Raw genomic sequence first — 26,711 nt, 5'->3', positions numbered from 1 at the left:
TACAGGCCAAAGAAGGCTAGCTGGGGCTTGAATTGTGAATGTTGCAAGCTGGTGGGGGATCAAAACAGAAAAATCTGCTCCAGAAGTTCTTGAAATGCACACTCAGATTACTTTTCAAAATAGTTAGACGTTATTATAGGCAAAAGCTGAAGGGATGTGACTTGCCCAGGGTCACAATGTTAGGAAATGGCCCACTGATGCAAACTATGTCAGTGAGAATCCCAATCTGCTGTCACCCCCTCCCCTCCTGCAGGCTCTGTGCTTCCACCGGACAGTGTCAGAGGCCACTGTACTATCTTGGGGAAACCACATCTCCCCTGACTTCCTGGGCAAGCCAAAGGGAAAAGACAGCGGCGCCTACCGGGAGCACTCAGCAGGAGGGAGAGGGTGGGGCGCTCTGCTCCCGCCCGCAGGTAGAAGCTGGTCAAGGTACTTCACTCAAGCGGGGCACCGCAACGCCAAGAGGAGTAGAAGCGCGGTTCGAACTCTTAACCCAGTGGGTTCCAGACAGACAGCTTCTCTCTGTGTCTCCAAAAAAATGCTCGCAAACGTTTGCGGTGGTTAATCTTCTAAAAGTTAATTAAGTAACGCCAGGGAACCTTCGAAAAGTTGATACAGATGAAAACCAGTATCTTTCTTGGGGGAAAAAAGTCTGAGAGCTCTTACCTTCAGGAAACCCAGCAGCCGGCAAAGGCGCGCCCTTCTGGAGCGCTTCGCTTCGGCGCGGGACGTTCTCGGCCGCCTCGTCTGCAGCCCGGCTGGGCTCCGGCCCTGTGTTTTATACCACTATAGGCAATTAATATTGCATCAGCCGTATTTTAAATTTTCAAAACCCACAATATAATGTAATGGCATAAGGGCATTTATTATTAAAGGACACCGATGGAGAAGGAGGTGGAGGAATTGCTGGGGTGGTTGCGCAAGTCGGGTGCGAGGGGGCTGCGGCCTGAGGAACTGGGGGCTATCCACAAGTTCGCTTTTACAGAGGTTGAGGGGAGGGATGTGACTGCTAGGGAACAGGACGTGGAACCAAAGCCTGTTTTATTCGGAATTTCGGGCCAGAGGCAGAGGAGCCAGCGCTCTTTGAAGACGCAACCGGGAAATGTGCAGACGACTCCTGGTCCTGTAGCATTAATTTTTTAAACCACGAACGTGTTTCTAAGACTCACACACATTCGAAAAGTTTCTGCTCATATTGAGTGGAAAGAAAGAAAGGTACTGAATTTGCTGGCATCTGTTGGGTGCGGAGCACTGATAGGTATTTTGCAACAGGTATCTCAATCCCTCTGCCAAGACACACTATTCTGTGATGATCTTCAGGCGATAATTTCAAATGAAGAAATTTAGAAGAGGTTTCGATATTCTGTCGGAAGAATTGGTTTTTCCCCCACCCACCCTTGCCTTTGCCTCTAATGCCTCATCTCTGCAGCTGTTTGAATCCTTATAAATTGTATTGTCTTATAAAGTGTCACACACCCCCTACCAGACACCTTCAATAAATGGTTTTACCCAGTCTTGAGCATAACAATGTGAATTGGATAATGGACCTTCCTTCTGTAGACCAACAATACTGACCAGGAGACATAGAAAAGTTAGGAAACTAGCCCCAAGGTGATTTAGCTTTTGAGTGGGAGGATGTGAGTTTGAACTCCCAATCAGCCAGCTTTCCAAGTTTCCAAGTTAAGAGAATAGAGTCACAGTTTGGCATCAGGAAGTAGAGGGAATTGCCTTTGAAGACATTGCAGATCCCAGAGAGTGGAAGCCAGGGATCGCCTTGAGTTTATAGTAAGGGTGTGAGAGTGCCTGAGAAGGGAGTGGGGAAGAGAGAAGAGTTTTGAAGTCCAGTTATCTTTAGCACCAGGAAAGGAAAATGATTGCAATTCAGGTCGAAAAATAAAGCATTTATTTTAGAAGTAGTATAAGGGATAAAGAGAAGAAACACAATGTTTTATTTGTATCTATTCCAGAAACGAAACCAAAGGTCACACGGCAACACACAAACTACACGAAGCAATGAAAAATAAAATGCTCGGGAACTGTGACTGCAGGGAGAAGGGTCCAGTTCTGTGGTCCCGCTCTTACGCTGCTCAAAAGTATACCAGACTGTCCACAAGAGACACACAAAGCCTGGCAGAGAACTCAACGCAGAGTTAACTAAGTAACAAGAACTAGCTATGCCAGCAGCCACAGTCATAAAAGTGCAACAGTTAGGTTAGATGTGTTGGAAGGATTTGCATATAATTCCTGAAGTTACAGTCACTTGGGAACACTGGGCTGACATTCTGATGAGAGCAGTGAGCTGAGATGAAGGAATCTTCTTCAGTTGATCTGATCTGAAACCACCAACCCCGCCCCTCCAGAAAGCAAATACTCCTCAAATTCCTGGAGGTCGACGAAGATAGCCAGAGCTGGCCTCTGTTCACCAACAGCCAAGAAGACATCGCAAGTGTTTTCAGTCTGGGTTGGGCCCACTTTGCTGAAAATCCTATTGACTACCAACCACCCAGAACTCCCAACATCTCGCACACTGTTCCTGAATTTAACCCATGCTACTTATGAGGATGTACGGTAAACCAACCGATACAATGGGAAGAATTTAGGTGCAGAAAGGAATTATTATAAGGCTATCCTTTGGAAACATGTGTTTTATATACTCTAATAAATTAGTTAATCTCCATGTTTGTGTCCCGGGTAAATATCCTAGACTTTATATTATTATCTACCGCTCTTTTCCTTACCTTCGCCCTTACCTAATGATGCCTAGCCAAGAAGTGGTACTTTCTCCTTGCGGTCGGATTGCCAGGTCAATTCACTACCCCGTGTGCTTCAGGGATACAGCCCTGAGGTCCTGCGGTCTCAAGAGCAAGGCCGAGTTTCAGCACCACGGACAGCACAACGTCCGGCCAAGCTTTCCCTTGGGGAAAATTTTTCTTTTTTTCCCCTAGCGCCAGAACTTTTTTCTTTTTTGGTGGGAACAGAGAGAAAAAGGAGGAAAAGATGGCCAGGAGGCAATTAAGCGGGACAAAGGGGGAAAGTCTGTGACTCGGGGGGGAAAGAGCCTGACCTGCCAGGAAACACCCTGGAGTGTCCCGTAACGTCCCCCTCCCATCGGAAGGGGGCGATGCCACTAGGCTCTCCAGGCTCTTCCGGACGCCGCACCCGCCGCAATCAGTGGACAGCAGAGTACTTCATTCGTTTCTGTTTCTGTCTCTGGTTACAGAACCAGACCCTCACCACATTCTTTTTAAGGTCCAGTTTCTCAGCGATGGCCGCGATCTTCTCGGATGAAGGACGCGGCTGGATGGCGAAATAGGCTTCGAGTGAGCGCTTCTCTGGAGCGGCGATGGATGTGCGTTTGCGCTTACGCTCACTGCCGTTGAAGAGCTCCGGCTTGCTGTTCTTCTCTCGGTAGGCGGCCTCGGCCTCCTCCAGCCAGGCCTGGAGGACCGGCTTGAGCGCGATCATGTTGTTGTGCGACAGAGTAAGAGACTCGAACCTGCAGATGGTGCTCTGGCTGAGCGAGCCCACGCCGGGGATTTTAAGATTGGCTAAAGCCGCGCCCACGTCCGCCTGGGTTACCCCCAACTTGATGCGCCTTTGCTTGAAGCGCTCGGCGAACGCTTCCAGCTCTCGAGGGTCTGACTCCACATCGCTGAGACACGCGGGCATGGCACTGTGAGGTGCTACGGCATGCGGGTGACTCATGCCCATGGCCTGATGCAAGGAGCCCATGGCGCCTAGATGATGCGGGTGGATCTGCGCCGGCATCACCGAGTGCTCCGGGGCCCCTAGGCCGCTCACGCTCAGCGTGGGCGAGATGTGCTCCAGTAAGTCGCCCTCGAGGCCCTGATGTACCGCGTGATGCGGGTGCGAGGTGAGTGCAGCCGGGTGGGAGATGGGCACCGTGGGCGAGGTGGACGTGCAGGGCACGCTGCTCATGGTATGGTAGGTGGCGTCGGGCTTGAACGGATGGTTCTTGCCGTGGGAGACGATATCCACCGCCGCCAGAGCTTCGGCGCGTGCCAGCAGGCTCTCATCAAAGCTTCCAAATATATTACCCTGCAGCTGCAAGCGAGAAGGCGCACAGCACGGTCAGTGGGGAATACTGTCAACTCAGGATTAAAACACATTTTCAAGCAACCGAGATGCCTCTCCTCAAAGCCCAGGTCATAAAAATTAATACGGAGGCAGCCTCTCTGTTGGAACAGACGTGTGGATCAGAGACATGAATGAGAGAGAAAGAGAGAGAGAGAGAGAGAGAGAGAGCGCCGCGAGAGAGCGCGGGGGAGACAAGGCGAGGGGTTCAGACAGCGGCGATTGTTCTGGGCGACATGAAAAAAACATGAAGCTAGTGCCTGTCAAAAAATGTGCCTTAGAGCGGTAATTATGCTCCGCTACGTACCTGCGGGGCTGGGAGACAAACTCGGCGCATGGCCTCAGAGCCGGAGTGCAGGCTGGAGAATTTGGGTTCTTGCAGTACGGGGTGCATGCCGAAAGGCTGCTTGGCGTTCATGGCCATCATCTTCGGGAGTCTGGCAGGGAGGCAGCGGGGGACATGGAATCAAGCTCGTCTCGGTAGCTCTCCGCGTTCCAAGTGAGCGCCGCTCAGCGCCAGCGCTCCCCTCGCCCTCTCGCTTGCTGCCTGCCCTCTCCCCCACCTGCTTCTTCACTCATCTTACAAGCAGTCTGCCAGGAAGGGCCCGGGCACGCGCAGGCGTGCACACGCGTCCGGGACTCGCAGGGGCGGCCCGGGAGGCAAGGCGGGACCGCAGGTCTCGGCGCGCCACTCTGAGCCTGATGCGGCCGCCCCCTCCACAGCATTTATACCCCCGGCCTGGCAGGGCTTCTTCCTGTCCGCCCCGCCCCACCTGGCTCCAGCCTGCCAGACTTTACAAATTCTTTCTTCTTCTTCCTGGACTTCTTTGCACAAAGTCCTAAACCTTTGTCCTGTCCCAGCTCGAATTGCCTGGATTAAAGGGCAGACTCAAGCTCCCAACACACACACACACACACACACACTCGGCAAACACACACACACTCGGCAAACACACACACACTCGGCAAACTGGCCATTTCCTAGGGTTTGAAGCTCAAAGCCTGCATCCTGGTGCATATTGAATAGGTGCCTCCAAATTTAGAAACCGACCTGGGCAAGGACCAGAGGCTACCAGAATGAGCATCGGGTGATATTCCCTTCCTCTGTGGGCCTGGGCAGAAGAAAGGGCATTCCTGATCCACAAGCCTGTGACTACTTCCTAACCCTCGCCGTTTCTGCTTTCATTTGAGAAACAGAACTTGGCCCACTCCCTTTTCCTCTAGCCCCCGTAAACCAAGAAAGTTTGCTAAGAAACAGTTGAGGATAGCCGGCCTAGCCTTGGGCAATACTTCTCCATACTTCTGAGAGGCACGACTTAGCAGCCTCCAATACCTGTAACAACAGCCATCATTTTTGAACTACTAATTTGTGCGAGGCAATTCAGGCAATATTTATTATTATTATTATTATTATTAAAATAATAAAGAAAGTATTGAGTACTCGATATTGGGTAAGTATTGAGTTAGTTTATAGGACCTAAGTTCTAGACACCACGGAATAACTACTGCTAGCCCACTAGACAAGCGAAGGAAATAAGAGCCAAATAAGTTAGCTCAAGATCTCCTAGCTGTGAGCAGTGTCATTCACTCACTGATTTGGCACCAACACCACGTCTGACTTTGGGCCCTTCACCGCTTAGCCTCCCCTTCTCCTCTTCTTTTTTTAGGAAGTTTCCCAACTTAAGGGTCCTAAATTTGGCTCTGCCCCACCCCCTGTGTCCCCTATTTCCCTAGACTCCTCCCCTTCTTTCCTCTCCCTTCCTGGGAGCTAATAAACATCATGAATAATGGATGGGGAATCCTGGGACTGTGGCCGCTGGAGAGCTGCCTTCGGGTTGGAAGAGAAATTCTTCCTGCCCAGCTGTGTCCTGCAGCACTGTCTCCGTGCTCAAGAGTGCTGGGTTTCCCAGAACCTTAACACTGAGGGGGCAGAGTGTGAAAAGTCTAGGCCCTAGGGATGAATTTGGTCTAGATGACACCCTATACAGACCTGGTTCCCCTCTTTCCTCAGGACCACCAGCCAGTCCTTTCTCTACATATCCCAAAGCACATTCTAGGTCCTTCCTTGATGTGGCAAAAACAAACAAACACAACAAAAACAAACAAAAAAATATGTGAGGGAGGCCAACTGAAATGGTGCTCCCTTAGCTTTCTTGGGTCTTGGATGATGATGAAGAGGAGGAGGAAGAGGAAGAGGAGGAGGAGGAGGAGGAGGAGGAGGAGGAGGAGGAGGAGCATTTAAAGTCATAAAGCATTGAGTACTCAGGACACTTCTTCACAACCCAGTGAAGGCTGCCGTCAGACTCAAAGCACACTTCTGCCTCTGCTTCTACTGACTGAGAGTCCAGGAGGCAGCCATCTTGAAGCCTCTGGATCACAGTGCTCATCTGTATACAGGAGGCAATAGTTTCCCCCAGTGGAGTAAAGATTACTTGGTAGTAAGCACTTGAAATGTTGTCTGGCACGGTGAAAGGATGGAACAAATGTTAGCACCTCTTCTTTAACCTAAAGAGCAGCCTGCAGTCTCTCCAGGAATGTGTTCTTTCTGCAGATGCGAACTGTTCTTCCCCTTCAGTACTGGCTTTGTGCCATAACACAAGCCCCCCCCCCAAAGTCCCCAGAAGTCAAACATGTATGATTTTTATCTCCCACTAGCTTTTAAGACTCCTCAGTCTTGTTTCCTGCCCAGGGTGGAGTCTAAAGGGACAGGAGCATAAACATGGAGGTATTGGACCTATATTTTGCCTGGCCCATGGAGCCTCTTAAGGGCCACTTTTTGTGCCATAATACTCTGGTTGTCTGTGAAGACAAATACTTGGGAAAGATTCATTCACACCCATCCTCTTCTACTCCTCTGTCACTCATGAACTTGGAAAATACTGACTAGGTGGGGCTGGAGAGATGGCTCAGTGGTTAAGAGCACTGACTGATCTTCCAGAGGACCTGAGTTCAATTCCCAATGCCCACATGGCAGCCTGTAACTGCAGTTTCAGGGGATCCAATAATGTCAAGCAGACATATATGCAGGCAAAACACCAATGCACATAGAATAAAAATAAATAAGTCATTAAAAAATATTGACCAGGACAATACTACCATTTCCCTCGGGCCCCTAGAAAACACCCTCCTGTCTTTTCTACCCATAAGGTCTACTAGCAATGGTCAGTAGTAAGCAATGGTCAGTAGTAAGCTGACACCTAGCAGTAAAACCAGCCTCTGTGTGTGCATGTGCACGTGTATGTGTGTGCATTTTGAATATTTATTTTTGTGTCCCATTTTTAAATTAATCTTTTATACAGTGCTATAGTCAACATGACTGGAACTCAACCATCAATTAGCCTGAAAGGTAAGAAATGCAAATTTCAAGGGAATTATTTTTTTCTTCTTTACATTTTAATAAATATGTTTTCTTTATGCTATAGCGTCAGAAAAAGGCCATTAAACCATGTAAATCTGAAAGATAGATGTGGTTGTCCACACCTGTGACCTCAGCACTTGGGATGTGGGTGGAGGAAACTGGGAGTTGTATACTCACATTGATGACAGAGTTCAAGGCCAGCTTGGGCTATGTGAGATCTTAAAGAAAACAAAGCAAACAATAACAGAAAACTAATAATTGATAATAATTATTAATCAATTAATTAAATATTAAATAATAATTAATAATAAGACCTGAATAATTATTGCTAGAGATGACTCTTAGAAAATCTGATTATAGCCTTGTCTGAACATTAACCTATTGATGGAGACAGAGTGAAACTACATGCAAAGACATCCAGCTACAGAAAGGAGCTAAAATTTTAAAAAGCAATTAAGTGTGGTCATACATGTACTCACTTGGCTTTTAAAAGGACCTGTAAAAAGATGATGTGGACCTCCTTTATCAAATCTTTTCTGTCACATCACAAGCCTTATCAAGGTCTTTAGATAAGACTGGGGAAATCGGTGAAGGTGGGGGAGGGGGCAGGGGGCAGAGGGGCAGGACATATGATGACAAGGGAACAACAAACCTAAAAAAAAAAAAAAAAAAAAAGCAAGTACTGGGGCTGTAGCAGTGACCCTGAGGCTAAGAAGACCCAAGTTCAGTTCCCAGCACCCACATGGTGACTCAGAATTATTTATTAATTCCAGTCCCAGGGAATCTGATGATGTCCTTTTCAGGCCTCCAGGGGCATTTCACATAGGTGATACACAAACATATATACATACAAAACACCTATACACATAAAATAATAGATCTTTTTTTTAGAAAGGATGAAAGTACAGGATAGCCCTTAGAATGCACTTTTCAGAACTTACAAACTTAAATTCAATTAGATGAAAATCTAATAAAACCCAGTCAACCAGCATCTGTAATTGGTACATGCAAGAGAGATTGGCCTGCGGTGAACTACAGAATGTATGCTTATACCATGGCATTATACTGTATTAAAACACACATAGAAAGACAGGTGGGAGGCCAGTCTGGCTTACATCAATAGTTCAAGATCAGCTAAAGCTATATAATGGGGATCCCACCTAGAACAACAAATAAAAAAAGAATGCCCTATACTCATGGAGTCCAAAATAATCTCAGGGTTCAGCAAAGGGTACCAAAAGAGTCACATTTTTCATTCTATGAGGTCTCTGAAATATCCACTGCTAGCTGAATTTCATGGCAGGTTCTGTGGATATAGAGGCACTGTTTCAAAATCTTAGGGTTTAAGGCAGGTATAGTGGCACTTGAAGGGGCAGAGGCAGGTGGATTTCTGTAAGTTTGAGGCCAGCCTGATCTACATAGTGAGTTCCAGGACATCCAGGGCTACATAAGTGAGACCCTATCCCAAAAAAATGAAGGAAGGAAGGAAGGAAGGAAGGAAGGAAGGAAGGAAGGAAGGAAAGAAGGGAGGGAGGAAGGAAGGAAGGAAGGAAGGAAGGAAGGAAGGAAGGAAGGAACCAAGATCTTAAGAGTTTGACAAGGAAGTGTGGTTACTATATAAGTCAGGACTCAGAGCAGCAAGTTCTCCAGAGAGATACAAGACAATGACAAGGACATTTTCCTGCGGGCTAATGGCTTTCAACATTAGTATGAATAAGAAGCAACTCCAGTTTCTTAAAATAGAGCACACAAACTCAGACTCAGAGATTCTGACAAGGGCTGTGGTGGTTAATCCTCCTTGTCAACTTGACTGTATTTAGAATTACCTGAAGACTGATGAGATCAAGCTGTGAGTATGAGAATTAAGTAAAGGGGGGAAAATGATTCATCTTGAACATAGGTAATGCTGTCCCCATGGCTTGTGGACCCTGCTGGAATAAATGGGTTCAAGAGGGAAAGTCAACAGGGGCTAGCATTCTCCTTTCTCCACCTCCTGACCCAGCACAGCCTGATATGCTTTACTGACTCTCCCACACTGAGGTACTGGATACAAAATAAATCTTCTCTTTAGTTGTTTCTATCAGGGACAAGAAAAGTAATACAAAAAGTTAGCACCTGGAAATTACATTCTTGCTATGGGTAAACCTAACCACTTAATTCTCAATCCTTTGGAACTTGTCTGCTTGAAGGGGTTTGGATGAGCTTGGAGAGGCAGACTAGAGAGGCTCAGGAAGTGTGTGGAGCAGAGCTTAGTGGGGAATTCTGTCTGGAATTCAGTGGACTAGATACATAGGAGGAAAAGATTGGCCTCCTGAGATTTTTTATACAAATGAGGTCTCTACTGGGAATGTGACTAAAGATCATTTGAATTCTATTCTGGCAAAGTATCTTGTCTGTATCCATAAACTGTGTGTGGTAGGGGGCCCGGGTGACAGACTCATTTGGTGGAGGACATTTCAAGAGAGCATAGCCTTTAGTTAGGTGTCATGGTTATTGTGTTTAGTCGGGTTTATAATGAGACTCAAGATAACAAAAGATTTTGAAAACCATATAGTATGGCCAGAAAAAGGATTGAGTTTAATGCTGTGTGGTATTAGCAATAATTAAATTAATTTAATTCATTAATGCAGGTAACTGTTGTTAAAGTGATTAGCACCAAGGTCAGTGAGATGGCTCAGATAGTAAATGTGCCTGGCACAAAGCTTGGGGACCTAGATTCCTGAGCTGGTTCCCCAGATCTAACACATGGGAGACAAGTGACTTCCACAGTTGCCCTCTGACCTCCACATTCATATCCTGCCTCACCCATTCAAAAAATTTTTACTAGACAATGTTCATCTAGAGAACCCAGGACCTACACAGCAGCTAACAAACATGTGCGACTCCACATCAGAGTACGACGTGCCCTCAGTGCTAGAAATGGAGCTGCAGAGTTTCATGGTTGCTCTCCTGGGTTTTAGTCTTGATTTGGTCCAGTCCTTTTGTTCTGTGCTCTCCTTCCTGTCCTTTGGAATGCGATGTTCACCTGGTGCCATTGCATATTGGATGTAGAATATTTCTGGATTTTTAACCAGAGCTCACAGCTAAAGATTTATTTTGAGACCCCGAGATTTTGTTGAACTTGAACTTTTCAATCATGTTGGAACTTTTTAGACTATGGGAACCCTCGAAGTTGGATAGAATGCTTTGCATTATGAGATATGATATATCGGAACATTTAAGGGACAGACTGTAATGTTGTGGCTTGAAGTGATATTTATTTCAGTGTTAAGTAGACAAGAAGTAGATTGCGGGTGTCAACCCTAAAGATCACCTAAGGAATTCAGGTGGTGGAGCACACCTTTTGTCCCAGCACTCTGAAGGTAGAAGCAGGTGGTTTTCTGATTTTGAGGCCAGCCTGGTCTGTAAAGAGGGTTAGAGGCCAGCCAGGGCTACACAGAGAAATCCTGTCTTGGAAAAAGAGAAAACTTTCAAGAAGCACACCTGTGAGGTGTTTCTTGAAAGGATTGATAGAGGAAAGAAGATTCACCCTGAATCCAAGTGTCACCCCCCCCTAAGGGCTGGTATACACAAAGGAATAAAATGGAGAAAAGGAGGGGATTGGAGAGATAGCCCAGCGGTTAAGAGCATTGGCTCCACTTGCCAGGGTCCTGAGTTCAATTCCCAGCAAGCACACAGTGGCTCAGAGCCATCTGTAATAGGATCTGATGCCCTCTTCTGGTGTGTCTGAAGACAGCTACACTGTACTCGTATACATAAAATAAGTAATTTTTAACAACAGAGGAAAAGAGACAGCTAGCATCCCCCTTCTCTCTGCTTCTTGTCTAGCCCGATGTGAATAATTCCATACAGTCTCCCCATATGATGAACTGAACCTAGGACCTTGTGCAAGGTGAGTGGCCTGCCACTGAGTTATATTCTCCCTCCAATCCTTTATTAATTTTTTTCAGATTAGCTTATGTGTATAAGTGGTTTGGCTGCATGTATGTATGTCTACCTACCGTATGAGTGTCTGGTACCCTCAGAGGTCAGAAAAGGATCTTGGATCCCTTGTGAGCCTTCATATGGATGCTGGGAACTGAACTCAGGTCCTCTGTAAGAACAACAGTGCTCTTACCATCTCTCCTGACACTCCACTCTTATTTTGAGACAAGCTGACTCTATGTAACTATGCCTGGCCTTGGTCTTGAGACCTTTGTGCCTCATCCTCCCCTGCAGCCTGTACAAAAAAAAAATTATTCCTTTAAAAAATGTATATAAGGAGTGGAGAGATGGCTCAACACCTAGGAGCACTTGTTGACCTTCCCAGAGGGCCCTGGGAATTTCCAGCACCTACCTGGCAGCTCACAAGAGATCCAGGAGATTCACTATTATCTTCTGGCCTTACCAGGCACCTAATATGCACATGGTGCACAAACACTTACACACACTTTTGTTTTGCTTGAATGTATGTTTTTATACCACATTTGTGTCTTGTGTGAGTGCTGGCAAGAAGAAGGCATCATATCCCCTGGAACTGGAATTACAGGGGGCTGGGAATCGAACCAGGTCTACTATCTCTGCTCTACTAGCTCTTCAAAAGCATGTGACAATGAACTTCTGCTCCTTGAAAGACTGTGGAGACTTTTTAGAGGGTGAATCTTATCTGTTCTTATGTGTCCCAGACAGCCTGTAAGACGTTTATGTAATTTCTGTCGAAAGAATGGCGGTATGAATAAATCTTCAGGAGTCTGGCCAGATGGATGCTCAGTGTGAAGGTGAAGAAAAGGACCGCTTACAGACTGTTTGCTTTGCTAGGTTCTGAACTAAACTAGCTTCTTCTTCTGGCACAGGGGCGATTAGTTGGAACCACAGCTAATCCCAACCACCATCAGCCCAGCCTCATCTAGGCATGCTGTAGAGGGTGCGGGGAGGATGCCAGGCAAGATGGCTTCGATAGGAGCAGCCCGAACTCAAGATGCCATCGCTGGAGGGCAGCTGGTGAGGCCACCCGGGCCAGGTGTCTGCAGCCTGCCTTGCCTTCCTCTTTCTTTCTCTCAGTTTCTTTCACAAACTTCTCACATGTAACCGCCGCCTGCACAGCTGCTACTGGACTCGCCTGTCGGCCGCTGCCTCTCATTGTCTGCCCAGCCCTGGGAGGATCCGAGATGCCCAGAGGGACCAGGGAGCCAAAGGCCAAGCATCCCAACTGTGAGACACGCGCCGCGACGCCCTCTTCCCCTCCCCCTCCGTGCTGAGAGCAGGCTTGGTGCAGATCCTTGCTTTGTACCAGCCTCAGTTTCTCCATCTGGAAAGCCAGTCGAAGCTCAGTGGTAGAGTTTACCTAACAGGTGGGAGGCCCCTATTTCCAGCACTGAATCATAGGAAGGTCCATGATCTCAGCCGCTTGTCATCCCCTATCCCATCGCCCCACCCCCATCCCAACAACTCCACCCCACTCCCACCTCTGCTCTTAAGAAGCAAGAGAATTAAGAGTTTGAGGTTAGCTAGCTTAGTCCTCAAGAAATAAGAGGGAGAAAAGAGTGAGAGTGGATTCAGCTAAGGGTTCTTTAGGAGTGCTTCTCGGTTAAAATAACAACGACAATGAGTATGTTCTACTAATGTCACTACAAATGTAGTAACCTGTACAAATGTAAGACCTGTAGATAAAACAGCCCTTCACCTGCATAAACCTTCAAGCCCTGTAGATCAGGAACTTCCACAGGTATGTGTGTGTATGTGTGTATATGTATGTGCTGAGACAGGGGTTCTCTGTGTAGCTCTGGATGTGCTGGAACACTCAGTAGACTAGTCTAGCCTTGAACTCAGAGATCTGCCTGCCTCTGCTTCCGGAGTGCTGGGATTATATGTATACACCATCACCGGCCAGTGCAGAACGTGAGATTTTAAAAGGTAAGTGGCTACAGCAGAGAAGTAAACTGAAGTGATGGTGTAGAGCGTACACAGGCAGATAGGAAGAGACTGGCCTATGAGAAGTAAACACTTCACAAAGGACCAGAGGGGACACCAGGCTGGAGGGCTAATAAGCAAGAGGACTGGGGTGGCTGGAGAGGAAGTGAACTGACACAGTGAGAGCTTAGGCTGACTAGAAGCTAGGTCCTGGAAGGAGAGAGATTCAGGTAGGACAGTAAGGTCTGCTCCCAGGCTACAGCCTAGCTGTCTATGCAGCTCTGGACACAGCAGAACTAGAAGAGCGAGAACAGTCCCCAGGTGTCCTGTGGAGAATCAGAGTCAGTAGTTGGGATCTAACATATATTGCCTGACAGACTTTCCAATCACTGCATTCAGTGACAGCTTTTTTTTTTTTTTTTAATTTTGTTCTCTCCAGGCTTTGAGAACATCTGTGGGCCCATGGCCATCCCTGGCCCACTGGGTCTGGGTTTGCCTTCCTCTCCTCCGGTTCACATGCCTCTTAAGAATTTAATTTCTAGCTAGCAAGTGGTGATGAATACCTTTAATTCCAGCACTCAGGAGGCAGAGGCAGGTGGCTTTCTTAGTTCCAGGCCAGCCTGGTCTACAAAGCAAGTCCCAGGACAACCAGGGCTACACAGAGAAACCCTGTCTTGAAGAAAAACAAAAACAAAAAAACAAAGAGGAGGAGGAAAAGAAGAAGAAGGAGGAGGAGGAGGAGGAGGAGGAGGAGGAAGAGGAGGAGGAGGAGGGAGATATCAATTTCCTAAGGCTCTTCTCCTTATGATCTACTTGGTCTTCTTTTCTATAGCCAAAGACTTTAGCCATTTCTTGTATCCAGGAAGCTTGGACATGCAGAGGAAGTCAGAGGTAGATGACAGGGCCCTCAAAGTGTGGGTTCTAGTATACACAATGACTAACTGGCTACATGACCCTGAACCAGTAACATGTGGGGTCAGGGCCTGTTTCCTAATCAGCTAGGGGGCTAGGGAGACAGGCTGCATAGGGCCTTCGAGGAAGTCAAAGTTCAAAGTGTACACATGCTCAGAAAGATAGTAGACACCAAGTCTATCATATAAACAGGAACTGAGATCTATCTGTTCTTCAGATAGGTGGTTCTTCAGGGTCCTCTGATATAGTCACAAATGCATACTGATACCACACCACTTCTGTGCCCAGCACATGTTGGGCTGGTGTCACCTCTGTGCCAAGCACATGTTGGGCTGGTGTCTCCCACCCATCCAGTTATAAAGCTTAGAGCCATACAACTATCCATTCAGTTTTCAGGGTGCTCCGTAACAAGAAGCAATCTTACCTCCCCCTTTCTGTATGGATCCCTTTATGGATGAGCTCAGAGAGGTGAAGCAATTTAGTGACCCAGGCAGAACTCACACTGGGAGTTCCACTTTGCTCTGTCAGTTAAACGTCACTAGGAAATGAGACTGAGAACATCTCTTCTTTTGTGGTGGCAAGATTGGGGATCAGAGAAGTTAAATGTGTCCCAAAAGGTCACACAGAAATAAGAGGCAGAGATGGGATTAGAACTCAAGTTAGGGTGACCCAACACCTCAGCTGCCTCCACCACACCTGTCCTCACCATGGCAGCTTGTGGGGGAAGGGGGCAGGTGAAATTCGTTCCCTTCTTCTTAAGTCCTGGACTCAGCAATAAGAGCTATTAAGGACTCTTCCTAAATTAAAAGAAAAAAATAAAGAAAAGAAAAAGAATAAAAGAAATGTAGAAAAGGGAGAGAGAGAGAAAACAAGAGAAGGCTTTGCTCCCATCAGGGGGGAAATCGGCGTCTCGTCGCCTAGCTCCATGCCCTGATTTATGATAAAAAATTTAGAGGAAATCATTTATATTTTAAAGGATCTAAATAGCTGCATGAAAGTTTTATCTAAAGTGCCACTGTATTTATAGGCAGTTCTTCCATGCTGGAGGTAATTAATAGATGTATAAACGCGGGGCTCCCGCCTCTCCCGCCCACCAGGCTGCCTGGTGCCTTGGTACTTGGGGACTGTGCACAAGAAGGGGCGACAGGAAAGATGCACACTGCAGCTCACCGTGCACTCCTGATACCTAGCCCCAACAAAGAGAAGCCTTTGTTAAGCCCCTAGGCTCATTTGTGGTTAGATGTTAGAGGAGTGGACACAGTCAGTCTGCAGCTTCCTCCGCCTAATTTCTAATTCCTTGAAGGATTCTCCAAGAGAGGGTCCAAGAAGCCTGTCCTGAACAGGCACCCGAGGACTCCAGGAGTTTTCCAACTCCCTGGGGCCCTGATAAATAAAGTTCTAGGCTGCCACCCCCTACCTAACTTTCACAGGACGCCTATTACCTGCCCCACGCCCACTCCCCACCGGCACTCCAGTCCAAGGTGCCTGGCGTTTGTTTTGGAAACGTGAGCCAGTTGCAAGAGGCCCACAGCTCAGGTCTTTCTGCTTGCTTTAATTACGGCTGTGAAATATTGATGGTTTTGGCGCTGTTCTTGGCTGCCACACCTTAGGAGCTCGGAGAGACGGCCAGGATGAACAGGTGAGGGGGGCCAGGTGGTTTCCCTTAAGGCAGCCACGCAGACTTACAGAGGTGTCGCTGCCTGAGAGCAGCTCTCTGTCCTCAATAATTGATGGATCTCCTGAGTTTGAGAAGGAAAAGATGTACCAAATTTGAAACACCAACGGTGATTCATTCGTGGTTACACAATGGGAGGAAGATGTGTTCACAAGCAGGGTTGGGGAAGGAGACAGAGATACCTTTTCCCTCTTTGGCAATTGGGTCCCTCCAGCTGGTCCGATTGAGTAGCCTGGCTTGCCAGAATATAAGGCCCAGAGAATTCCCTCCAGCCAATCACAATTCTTTTTCTTCTTGGGGCACCAAGCACAGGCAGGCCTTCCCAGAGGGGAAACTCCAGAGTCTTTGCTATTTTTCCTTCTGTGAGAAGGAAAAATAGTTCAGTTCATCCATTTCTGTAGCTCTCGGATCTCACTTTCTGAGAAACATAGAGATCTCTGTGTGCCTCCCCAAGAGTCTTTTTAAACCATTTTTAACTGACCCACACTAGATAGATGTATTTATGAGAAGCAGGTTTTTTTTTAATACATATGTACGATATGTCCTGATTGGTTGATGGTAATTGGCATATTTGCTATCATTTCTTTATATTGGGGATATTCAAAATCCTCTCCTACTTTGACATAGACGTCACAACTGCCAGTCATGACAGTGGAATGGTTCAAAATTCAAACCCAGATCTGACAAATAGAAGGGTCTGGAAAGGAATACCACATTCTAAAGGGCTGTAAGTTCCACCAACACATTACATTTCACATTTATAACCTCCTTCTCTCCAAAGAGCACATTATACATGCCGGCCAGTTTCATTGCAGAAGGAAATGACTGCATCATTTGTAAGTGGTAAGTGGTCCTAATCGGAGGGACTTTGATGACAACATGGTGGGGGGTAGCTCGTGGTGGAGGGTAGCCAAAGAGTTTCAGTGAGTCTGAGAAGCCTTCTCTCAGTTGCCAGACCTTTATGGGAAGAAGGCGTTAGTGTACACTGCTTTCTAGGCTGAGACTGGTGACTACCGAGTCCCAGACAGGAATGGCTTCACATCTCCAAGGACCAGCAAGAAGACTGCTACAGGCACAGCTGATGAAATAGGGGTGTCGGAAAAAGACTTGTAGAGTGATAGGGAGATTAAATCTGACTTGCAAGCCAGGGCAAGCAATATATGCTTTACTCTAAACATTATGTCGGTAAGCATTTTATTAAAAGTCTCTCAGAGGGGCATAAAATGCAAAGCCAAGCAGGTGACAGGGGGAAGGCTCTCTTGCTGTTCCTTCCATCTAAGATGTCTTCTCCAGCTGGCCACAGTGTCACTTCTGCATTTTCTTCCAATCCACTTAAATCCTCGCTGATGGCACCCGGTGACCACTCTGTTTTAGTTGCATCTGTCTTTTCCCCAGATGTCTCCCAAATCCCTCATTTCTCAGGTTGATTTTCTCCACATTCTTACCATTTTATATACCCTATAGCTATAGTTTACTCTCATACTAGGCTATTTTTTGTTATCCTAATAAAATGTAAACTTGGTGAGGTCAGGAGCTAACTTTAGTGAGTTCTGAATGTCTTCTGCTACTAACACTAGAGCCAATAAAGACATACTGGGTAAGTAGATTAGCCTAGGCTACAGTGTTTTGTTTGAAACAAGGTCTCATGTAGCCAAGGCTGGCCTTAAGTTTTCTAGCTGAGAGTGATATTGAAATTCAGATTCTCCCGTCTCCCCTACGTGCTGAAATTACCAGTATTTACCAGCACACCATTTTACACAACGCTGGAGATTAAGCCAAGGGCTCAGGTAGCCCAGGCAAGTGCTTTCCCAATGAGCTACATCCTCAGCACCTTCTTGAGTTTTGACAACATCCAGCTCTCACGTATTCAGAGGACCATTGCCTGTACTACTAGTGAAACTTATTTTGAAAACTTTACTTCCATCCAGAGTTCATCATCCATAGCTTCCCATGATTGACAGATTCTCATGTTGACAAAAGGTATCAAAGGTGGGCATCCAATGTGAGCGTTAAAATCAGCTCATACACTAGTTCCTGGCTTCCTGCTCAGGTGCCATGATACTCTTCCTGACCCTTCTGTATAAATCCTATGGCAGGCATGGAACAACACTCCTGTAATCCCAGGACTTGGTAGGTGTTGACAGGAGGATCACAAGTTCAAGACCAGCCTGTAGCCATAATGAGCCTGTCTCTATCCCACAACCATCTCTATCCCACAACCCTGTGAGTATTTTTCACTACCTAAAGAAAAAGTAACTTACTTTATTTAAGCTAACTTAATTCCTTTACTGGTTTACACATATGCCTTTATATAGCATATAAACTCCATAAAGGCAGATAGACCAGGACAACACTATTTTTTCTGGAATCTTCCATGCCTGATACATAAAAGGTACTCAGTATGTGAACTGAATGAACAAATATAAAAGCAGAGCCAACAGAATGACTCAGCACATGGAGGTGCTTACAGCACAGGTCTGAGGTCCTGAGTTCAATTCCTGGAACCTGTATCTTTGTTTTGGCTTAAACAAAACAACACGATGACAACAACAAAAAAAGAACAGCAATGTCAGGCACGGTGGCCCACACCTGTTATCATGGCTCTCGAGAGGCAGGACAAGGAGATCTCTGAGTTTGAAGCCATCCTGCTAGTCTACAGAGCAAGTCCTAGGACAGCCTGGACTACACAGAGAAACTCTGTCTCGAAAAAACAAAACACCAAAACCAAACCAAAACCATACATCCAACCAGACACCAATAAATAAATAAATAAATAAATAAAAATAACAAATATCTGTGGCGTCACACATCTGCAATCACAGCACAGTGGTGGCAGGGATAGCAAGAGCTGTAAGGCCAGAGTAGCCTGGGATATGCACAGCAGCAGAAACAACAAGGAAGAGCAGATTCAGGCAGAAAGACAGAAGTGAGCCCGCAAAGTTATCCTCTGATTCTGTACACACGCGCTGTAGCTCACGATGTGCCCCGCACACAGATCACCTGCAAGCTACACCATTCACATATGCGTAGTAGTAAAAATTAGATTAAAACCGACTTAAAGACAAATAAAGGGCTGAGCGAGTCAGATAAACTAGGGTGGGCCTGGTACTGCGGAGTGCGTGACTAGCATTGTCCAGGAAACCCAATCCCAGGCCCCTCCTCCCCGTTTTAGACCACATTGCCTTCGATGTTTGTGGGAAAAGATAACACAGAAGGGCTGCAAGCCTTCTAAATCCAAATGAAAGGAGCAATGCTGGGCTCTTGTGGAGGAAAGAGGAACCGTGTCTGGGCTCGGGGACATCTCTGCTCTCATTGTTCGCCTGAGCTGCCGGGTCAAGAAAGCTGATTTCTGACATCATAAAACTGATTAAGATAAAAAGGGGGGAAAAATTAAAAACTCGACACTGGCTATGACATGACTGTTCCATTGTACAATCTGATCGAGGAAATGTATCTAGGATTACCCAGACAGTCAATTATTCATGAGCTAAATGTCCAGGCATCAATTACCTGGCTTGATGTTCTTATTCATTAAGGAGATTGAACAGTCCAACTTAACAAAGCTAGAGGAAGTTGCTAAGTAACAGAAGTTACCTGACCAGCCTCGACATGCGGCCTCCACAATGTGAGTCTTTTCATGGCAACAGAGGGCTTGGGGATCACCAGCTCTGGCGATCAAGTGGTAAACAGCATGGGGCTAATTTCAGCCTTAGCAAAGAAAAGGAAGCAAGTGTGACTGGGTTGGGTTTGTGGAGAACAGAGGAATGTGAAGACATAAGCTAAGCCACTTTTGTAGTTTTTACAGTAGTATCAGGGATCAAGCTCGAACCTTACTTACAGATGACAAGAAAGTGCTCTGCCTCCGACATACATCCCTAGTCCCAACCAAGCAGCTTCTCAAAGAGTATAAGACTATTTCACAAGATATTAATATTTTTAATAAATATCAAGGACGTTTAGGTAGCATGTAACTAAACCAAAGTCAAGCACAAGTATTAAGAGTTCCCTGGAAAATACAGGTTCGTTGATTTTCATTTTGTGCATCTGTCGGAGACTGAAACTAAAAATTTCTCTAAAGGAAATTTGTAAATAGGATCCAGGAATTCATCTAGAGAACACAGTATATTATGTCCCAGCCTAATTTTCTCCTTGGAGGGAAAAAAACTGCTGTATATAAAACTGTGTATAGTCCTGTGTATAGTCCTACTGACTACTGTCTCTGCTGTATATAAAACTGTGTATAGTCCTGTGTATAGTCCTATTGACTACTGTCTCTGCTGTATATAAAACTGTGTATAGCGCTATTGACTACTGTCTTCAATGTTCTCCTGTATATGTGTTGTACTGTACTTGATTTGATTTTGTATTGTGTTGTGTTTTGTTGTGTTGTTTTGAGACAGGATCTCACTCTGTAGCCCTGACTGGCCTAGAACTATGCCAACCAGACTGGCTTAAACTCCCAGAGCTCACCTGCCTCAGCCTTCCAAGTATTTAGATTACAGGCATGGTACAGCAACTCTGCTGTCTGTATTCCTTTTAACATCAGGGGGGAAAGAGTTTTGTGTATATTTTGATTTTTGCACTAAGTTTTGAGAAAGGGAGTTTGTGTTTTGAGTGTTGGTGTACATAGCATTTAACACAAAATTTTACCCCAAATTCAGGATGCTCACCACAGAGTTGGCACCACACAGGGTAGAGTTGGAAGAAGCACCTTTCAAAAAGTGAATCATCTTGTCAAAATGAGTGAGACTCTCCAGATAGTGAAATCAGAACATTAACCAAGGGCAGGATCCCTCTAAACACAAGCACACACCATGTGCACATGTGAGCCTCAGCTGGCCCTGGCCCTGGGTCTCAAGAATCACAGGCTTTCCAAGGAGAGAGATCTAGGTTTAAGGCCTAGCTCGACCCATCCTTGCTATCTGGCCTCCAGGTGTCTCCCAGTCCCCATTTGTAACAGAGTGTTACAAAGTTCAAATGAGAGCATGGCCATGCATGGTACATGCTAACTGTGTAAGTGTCAATGACAAGTAGTGATTGACATGCTAGATAGCATCAAACCAGGAGCTGAGCATCTGTAGTGGGCCATTTGTAATGGAGGCATGCAAACTCCAGCACGAGGCAAACTCCTCTCTACACCTCCATATCACAGTCTCAGGGGGCAGCGGAATTCCTTTCTTCCCATTTCTATTGGCATCCAGGGATGGCTGATTTGGGGTGATGTGACTATTTCATTCGAGGTGAGGCTGTTGCAAGTTTGATTGCTCAGGTCTGTTCTGAGCTGACACAATTTGGCTCCTTTATTTATTTACACATGGAACATTTTGGTAATCATTTAAATCCTGGGCACACACTAGATGCTATGCACCATGTCAGACATTGATAATCAAGTAAATTACATACAGTTTCCATCTTCAGCAAAAGGAAGTGGATATGGGAGGTGCGTTGTTAAAAATGCTGCCACCATCCCTTCATTGGACTGGCTTATTTGTATTATTTAGTTACCCATCTCAAACAGCCTCTTAGATTCTTCTCAATGACCTCCCTAAAGGACACTGACCAATGACCATCACATCACCCCATCTCCTCTTCTTAGATCTTCTTGTCCTGTTTGCACATGACATGACCATATCTTGCTCATCTCTGTAAGCCTGGAATATAGAACAAGGCCTGGTTTGCAGAAGGAGCACATTAAATCTCCCTCAGTAAATGAATGAATAAAATACTAGAGATACTTGGTGATGCTCGGGGAGCACAGAAGACATGCTCCGGATCCTACCTGACATGGTTAAAGATGGAGGTGTATTCTTGGAGGAGATGCCACTTCAGATGATCCTTAAGGGATGAGAGGGAGCTTGAGAGGCAAACACGATAGGAATATTTCACACTGAGGCAACAGAGTGCACACATGTGGGAGAAGTACAGAGGTGGCAGAACCAGTGAGGTGGAGACAACAAGAGTAGGAACTAAGCAGGACTCACATCACAAATACCTTGTATTTCATTCAAAAGATCTGAATTCCATACTGTAGGCAAGAAAGTATACGCCATATAGTAACTTGCCATTTGCCAAGCTAAGTGTAAGATGTACACAGTGCTAGCAAGAAATCTAGACTCTGCCCTCAGGGGGCCTATATTCTTTTTAACAGAGAGGGAAGATGTGACATAAATACATAATTAGGTAGTGTTTAACCATTAAACGGAAGTAATCAAAGGCATGACGATTAAGCATCACAGAACAAAATGTGATAAGAGGCCATAGCAGGAAGACCTAATCAAATCTTCTGTTACAGAATATGCATCGTGCTCACAAATTTGAGGTTGGAAAAACCCATTCCCTAGTGCTGAAAGTTACTTTAAACCACAAATACCAACCCCCCCCCCCAGAAAAAAGTATCACATATATGTCAATGAGTTTAGTGATCCATTCTGAGAAAAATGTATTTGGCTTGATAACATTTAAAAACCTACAAAATGCTATTGCATGTGTCTAACACAAGGCTCCCATGGTTGGGGAAGTTGAAGAAAAAAAATTTCACCAGAGAAGATCCTATTTTTTTTCTTTTGTTTTTGCTTTTGTTTTTTGTGTTTTTGTTTTCATCTTTCAAGACATGGTTTCTTTGTGTAGCCCATGCTGTCCTGGAATTCACTATGTAGACCAGACTGGCCTCAAACTCACAGAGCTCTGCCTGCCTCTGCCTCCTGAGTGTTGGAATTAAATGTATGCTCTACTATGCCTGACCCTGTTTTATTTCTAACTCGGGGATAGATAAGTGGATTTAGTCTTGGGGTATTTTGCTTTGTTTTGGTTTGGTTGGGTTGGGTTGGTTGGTTTTTGGTTTTTTGAGGAAGTCTGTATGTGTAGCATTGGCTGTCCTGGAACTCGTTCTGTTGATGAGGCTAGCCTCAAACTTACAGAGATCCACCTGCCTCTGCCTCCCAAGTTCTGGATTAAAGGCATGAGCCACTGCTGCCCAGCTTAGTCTTTGTATTTTTTAAATATTGAAAGTATTTTACTTTTCAAAAATCTGTAGTGCCAGGCATGGTGGTGCACACCTTTAATCTCAGCACTCAGGAGGCAGAGGTAGGTAGCTCTCTGTGAGTCTGAGGACAGCCTGGTCTACATAGTGAGTGCTAGGGCAGCCAGGCTATGTAGAGAGACCCTGTCTCAAACAACAGTGAAATCTAGAGTGACTATTTTTTATTAATCCTTATTACCATAAAAGATATGTTAAGCTCTTCTCAAAGGGTACAGAAAATGAGACTGTATAAATCTACCTAATGGGGAATAAATAAGCCCCAAGGGCATAAAAGATTAGAGATTAAAAGCACTCCTTAATCCTATAGACTCTTTTTGTCTTTACTTAGAAAAAAAGGCAACTCAAGGAACAATCTAGGCAAGGCAGAGGAGGCTGGAACCTCAAATTCAATGTCAAAGACGAGGTGCTAGTAAGAAAGTCCTCTAATAGACAGTGAAGTTCCAGGAGGTGGCTGATCCTTTGCCTCTCATAAGTGGCTTGATAATACCCTCAGGGGAACTCTGGATTTACCTGTATATCCAAGCCCACAACCAAAGCTAAAGCTATACCCAGTTTCAGAAAAGCAATGGACTCCATTGCTTCAGAATGCTTCCTCTTGAGTCCAAGGTCTCTGTGGAGGTCCTTAAAATAGCCAGTGAGAAGTGACTGGACTGGCAGCCAGGTATTGATCACTCAGCAGAGTGCGATCGGCTGTCGTCAGCCCAGAGCAATATAGAGACCATGTACCTCCCTCCCCGGCAGAAAACATTTCCCTAAATCCTTATCACAGACCCAGAACTAAAAGCCCTAACTAATTTGCTACTTCAGCATCACAATGTCTAATAATATTCTCTGATAAATGGAGATAAATGGCATTTGGAAGGCAGACAATGTTCTCTAGATTGACAGCCCAATCCTAGGAGACAGAAAGGCGTCAAGCCATCAGCTGAAGTGGAGGCTTTTTCTATGGGCTTATTCAATTGCTAACTCCATCCATCCATCTGTCCATCTACCTTCCCACCTGTCCATCAATCAAAACATAGTTCAGTATCTGTCTGTGTCAGGTTCCATTCTAGGTTGTAGGATATGAAAATGACCAGGATTATTCCCTAGAGAAGCATACAATTAATGTTGACCACGTAGCCAACTGGAAATAGCACCTGGCACAATATTTCTAAGGAAAGATTCTTCCTCTAGTTTTGGTACATCAAGTTAACTGACTGGCAAGGTCACATGGTCGATTAGACAGTATTGTCTCAAAATGGCCAGTAAGTTTCTGTAACTCACATGTAACTTGTGTCCGATTGGTAAAGACCATCTGGAGCACTGTAAAAGGACATGATTCTGAATGTGCATTTAAGTAGTACCAAACAAAAGAATGCAATTGGTGAGTGATTACTATTATGCTCTAAGACTCAGTGGGCAGCTTCACACATTTTCTTTGTTTGGAGTGGTGAAAAGCTTGTAGTCTAGAAACATACACGGACACACTGAGCTGACTTTGTGTCTCTTAAAAGTAACTATGAAGGCTGATGAGATCGCTCAGCAGGCAAAAGCCACCAAGCCTGATGACCTCATGATTTGGAACTCACAGGGTAGAAGGGGAAAACTGATTCCTGAGAGCTGACATCTGACTTCTGACCTTTGACTTCCACATGGGGTATGGTATGAGTACACTCTACTCTTCTAAATAAATGTTTTAACAATATACTTTTTAAAAAAAGTAACTATGCTCTCAGGCAAGTTAGCCACTCTCCCTCCCTTGCCTCTCCTCACTACAGAACAGCAGTGATACGTGTTCTGCACTGCCGTCTCCCCAGCCTGGCCAGTATTCAGTTGACAACAGTAAAACACAGTAAACAAAAAAAGACATTTGCAAACTGTAAATCAAACTGCCTAAAAGAGAATTTTCCCCAACAAAATATTTTCATTAATTATTTGGGAGTTTCATACAATGAGGCTGGATCACACTCGCTTCCCCTTCCTACCAGGTCACCCCCCCCCCGTGCTCCTCCACACCCCCCAAACAATACCATGTTCAATTTGTGTTACTCACATACCCATTGGAGCATGGACAAACTCCAACTTAAAGAAAATGAGTCCTTCCCCACCCCACTGCCACCCCCATCAGAGCCATCCACTATGAAGAGCTACACTCTAGCATCTTTAACACAAGTTTTCAGGGCTTTCTTCAATAACTTTCTGTCTAGGTCCTTTCTTCCTTCCTTCCTTCCTTCCTTTCTTTCTTTCTTTCTTTCTTTCTTTCTTTCTTTCTTTCTTTCTTCCTTCCTTCCTGTTTTGTTTTGTTTTGTTTTGTTTTGTTTTTCGAGACAGGGTTTCTCTGTGTAGCCCTGGCTGTCCTAGAACTCACTCTGTAGACCAGGCTGGCCTTGAACTTAGAAATCCGCCTGCTTCTGCCTCCCAAGTGCTGGGAATTAAAGGTGTGTACCACCACTGCACTGCCTTTCCTTTCTTTTAAAAAGGATTTTATCATTATATTGTAGGTTAGTATTAGACTGGCTAATCTGAAGAAAGTCAGGGGATCAGCCAGATTTTCCTTTATTAAGACCTCTTTTCCTGTTTTGTTCATATCAGTAAGGGCACTTACATAAGATAGGCCTTAAAATTGTTTTATTTGGGGCTGGAGAAATGGGTCAGGGGTTAAGAACACTGACCGCTCTTCCAGAGGTCCTGAGTTCCATTTCCAGCAACCACACGGAGGCTCACAACCATCTGTAATGGGGTCTGATGCACTCTTCTGGTATGTGTCTGAAGACAGCTACAGTGTACTCATATAAATAAATCTTTAAAAAATTGTTTTATTTGCTTGTATTCATTTTTTGTGTGGTGGAAAAAGTGGGCATGGAGGTCAGAGTTGTGGGCCCCAGGGATCGAGCTCAAATCATCAGAACTGATAGCAAGCACCTACTGAGTCATCCTGCTGACTTAATGTAGGCTTTTTTAAAAAAAATGCCAGTGGACTTTCAGAATAGCTGCTGTCAAAAGTTCCTCAAAAGTGAGAGGAACAGAGTTCTCCTAAGAATCCAGATCAAAATGGAATGAGATTGGGCGTGAGGGAACACGCCTGTAATCACAATCTGAGACATGAGGATTGCTGAGAGTTCAGGATCACCCTGGGCTATATAGTGAAGCTACGAAATTCAGGACCAGCCTGGGCTATACAGTGAATACCAGGCCAGTCAGAACTACATAGAAAAACCCCATCTAAAAGCAAAACCATGAACCAAAACAAATAAGCAAAAGATAAGATAAGTATCTTAAGTCCTAAGGGAGTCTTGGGTTGGGTGAGGTGTCTTGTCTCTTCTTCAGCATCAGGACCTCTTTTTCCCTTACAACATTTCTCCCATAGCTACGTTTGTCTGTGATGCTAATGATGATGTCAATGAAGAAGGAAGCATAGGTGTCACCAGTGCTTCTCTCTTCCTTCCCTCCCACAGTCCTGTGAGGGTAGGAACTATGACTGCCTCCATTTTAGAGATGACTTGAGCCACATCTTAAGAGGCCATGCTTTCCATGCTGGTAAGGACTGTCTAAGAGCTAGGCCTATTGGGGTATCCACAAGCTATACCACAGTGCTCCTCAAAGTCCCCAGTGAAGTAAACCATCCGCCTGAGAAAGATTTCTTCACACCCCTTCTCAAAAGGATTTGACAGCTTCCTGTACCTCTGTGGTTGGAATTCTATGACTAACTCCTCAATTCCAACAGGAAGGACCATTGCATTAGCAAACCTTGGTAAGACTGT

At 45.4% G+C, this 26,711-nt stretch overlaps 1 protein-coding gene across 1 annotated transcript; it reads right to left on the bottom strand.

Moving 5' to 3' along the window:
• Positions 1 to 1,922: 1,922 nt before the first annotated feature.
• Positions 1,923 to 4,568, bottom strand: Pou4f3 (POU class 4 homeobox 3). Its single transcript, XM_028777226.1, has 2 exons — positions 4,403 to 4,568; positions 1,923 to 4,065 (listed from the first exon to the last, which is right to left on the bottom strand). Exons 1-2 carry the CDS (start codon positions 4,520 to 4,522, stop codon positions 3,169 to 3,171), a joined length of 1,017 nt encoding a protein of 338 aa, XP_028633059.1. The 5' UTR covers positions 4,523 to 4,568; the 3' UTR covers positions 1,923 to 3,168.
• Between the last annotated feature and the right edge of the window lie 22,143 nt (positions 4,569 to 26,711).

This window comes from Grammomys surdaster, unplaced genomic scaffold (assembly GCF_004785775.1).
Source record: "Grammomys surdaster isolate TR1022 unplaced genomic scaffold, NIH_TR_1.0 278, whole genome shotgun sequence".
In the NCBI taxonomy this organism is placed as follows: Eukaryota; Metazoa; Chordata; class Mammalia; order Rodentia; family Muridae; genus Grammomys; species Grammomys surdaster.
Note: the sequence above shows the minus strand (reverse complement) of the source record. Positions and strands in the feature narration are given on the sequence as shown.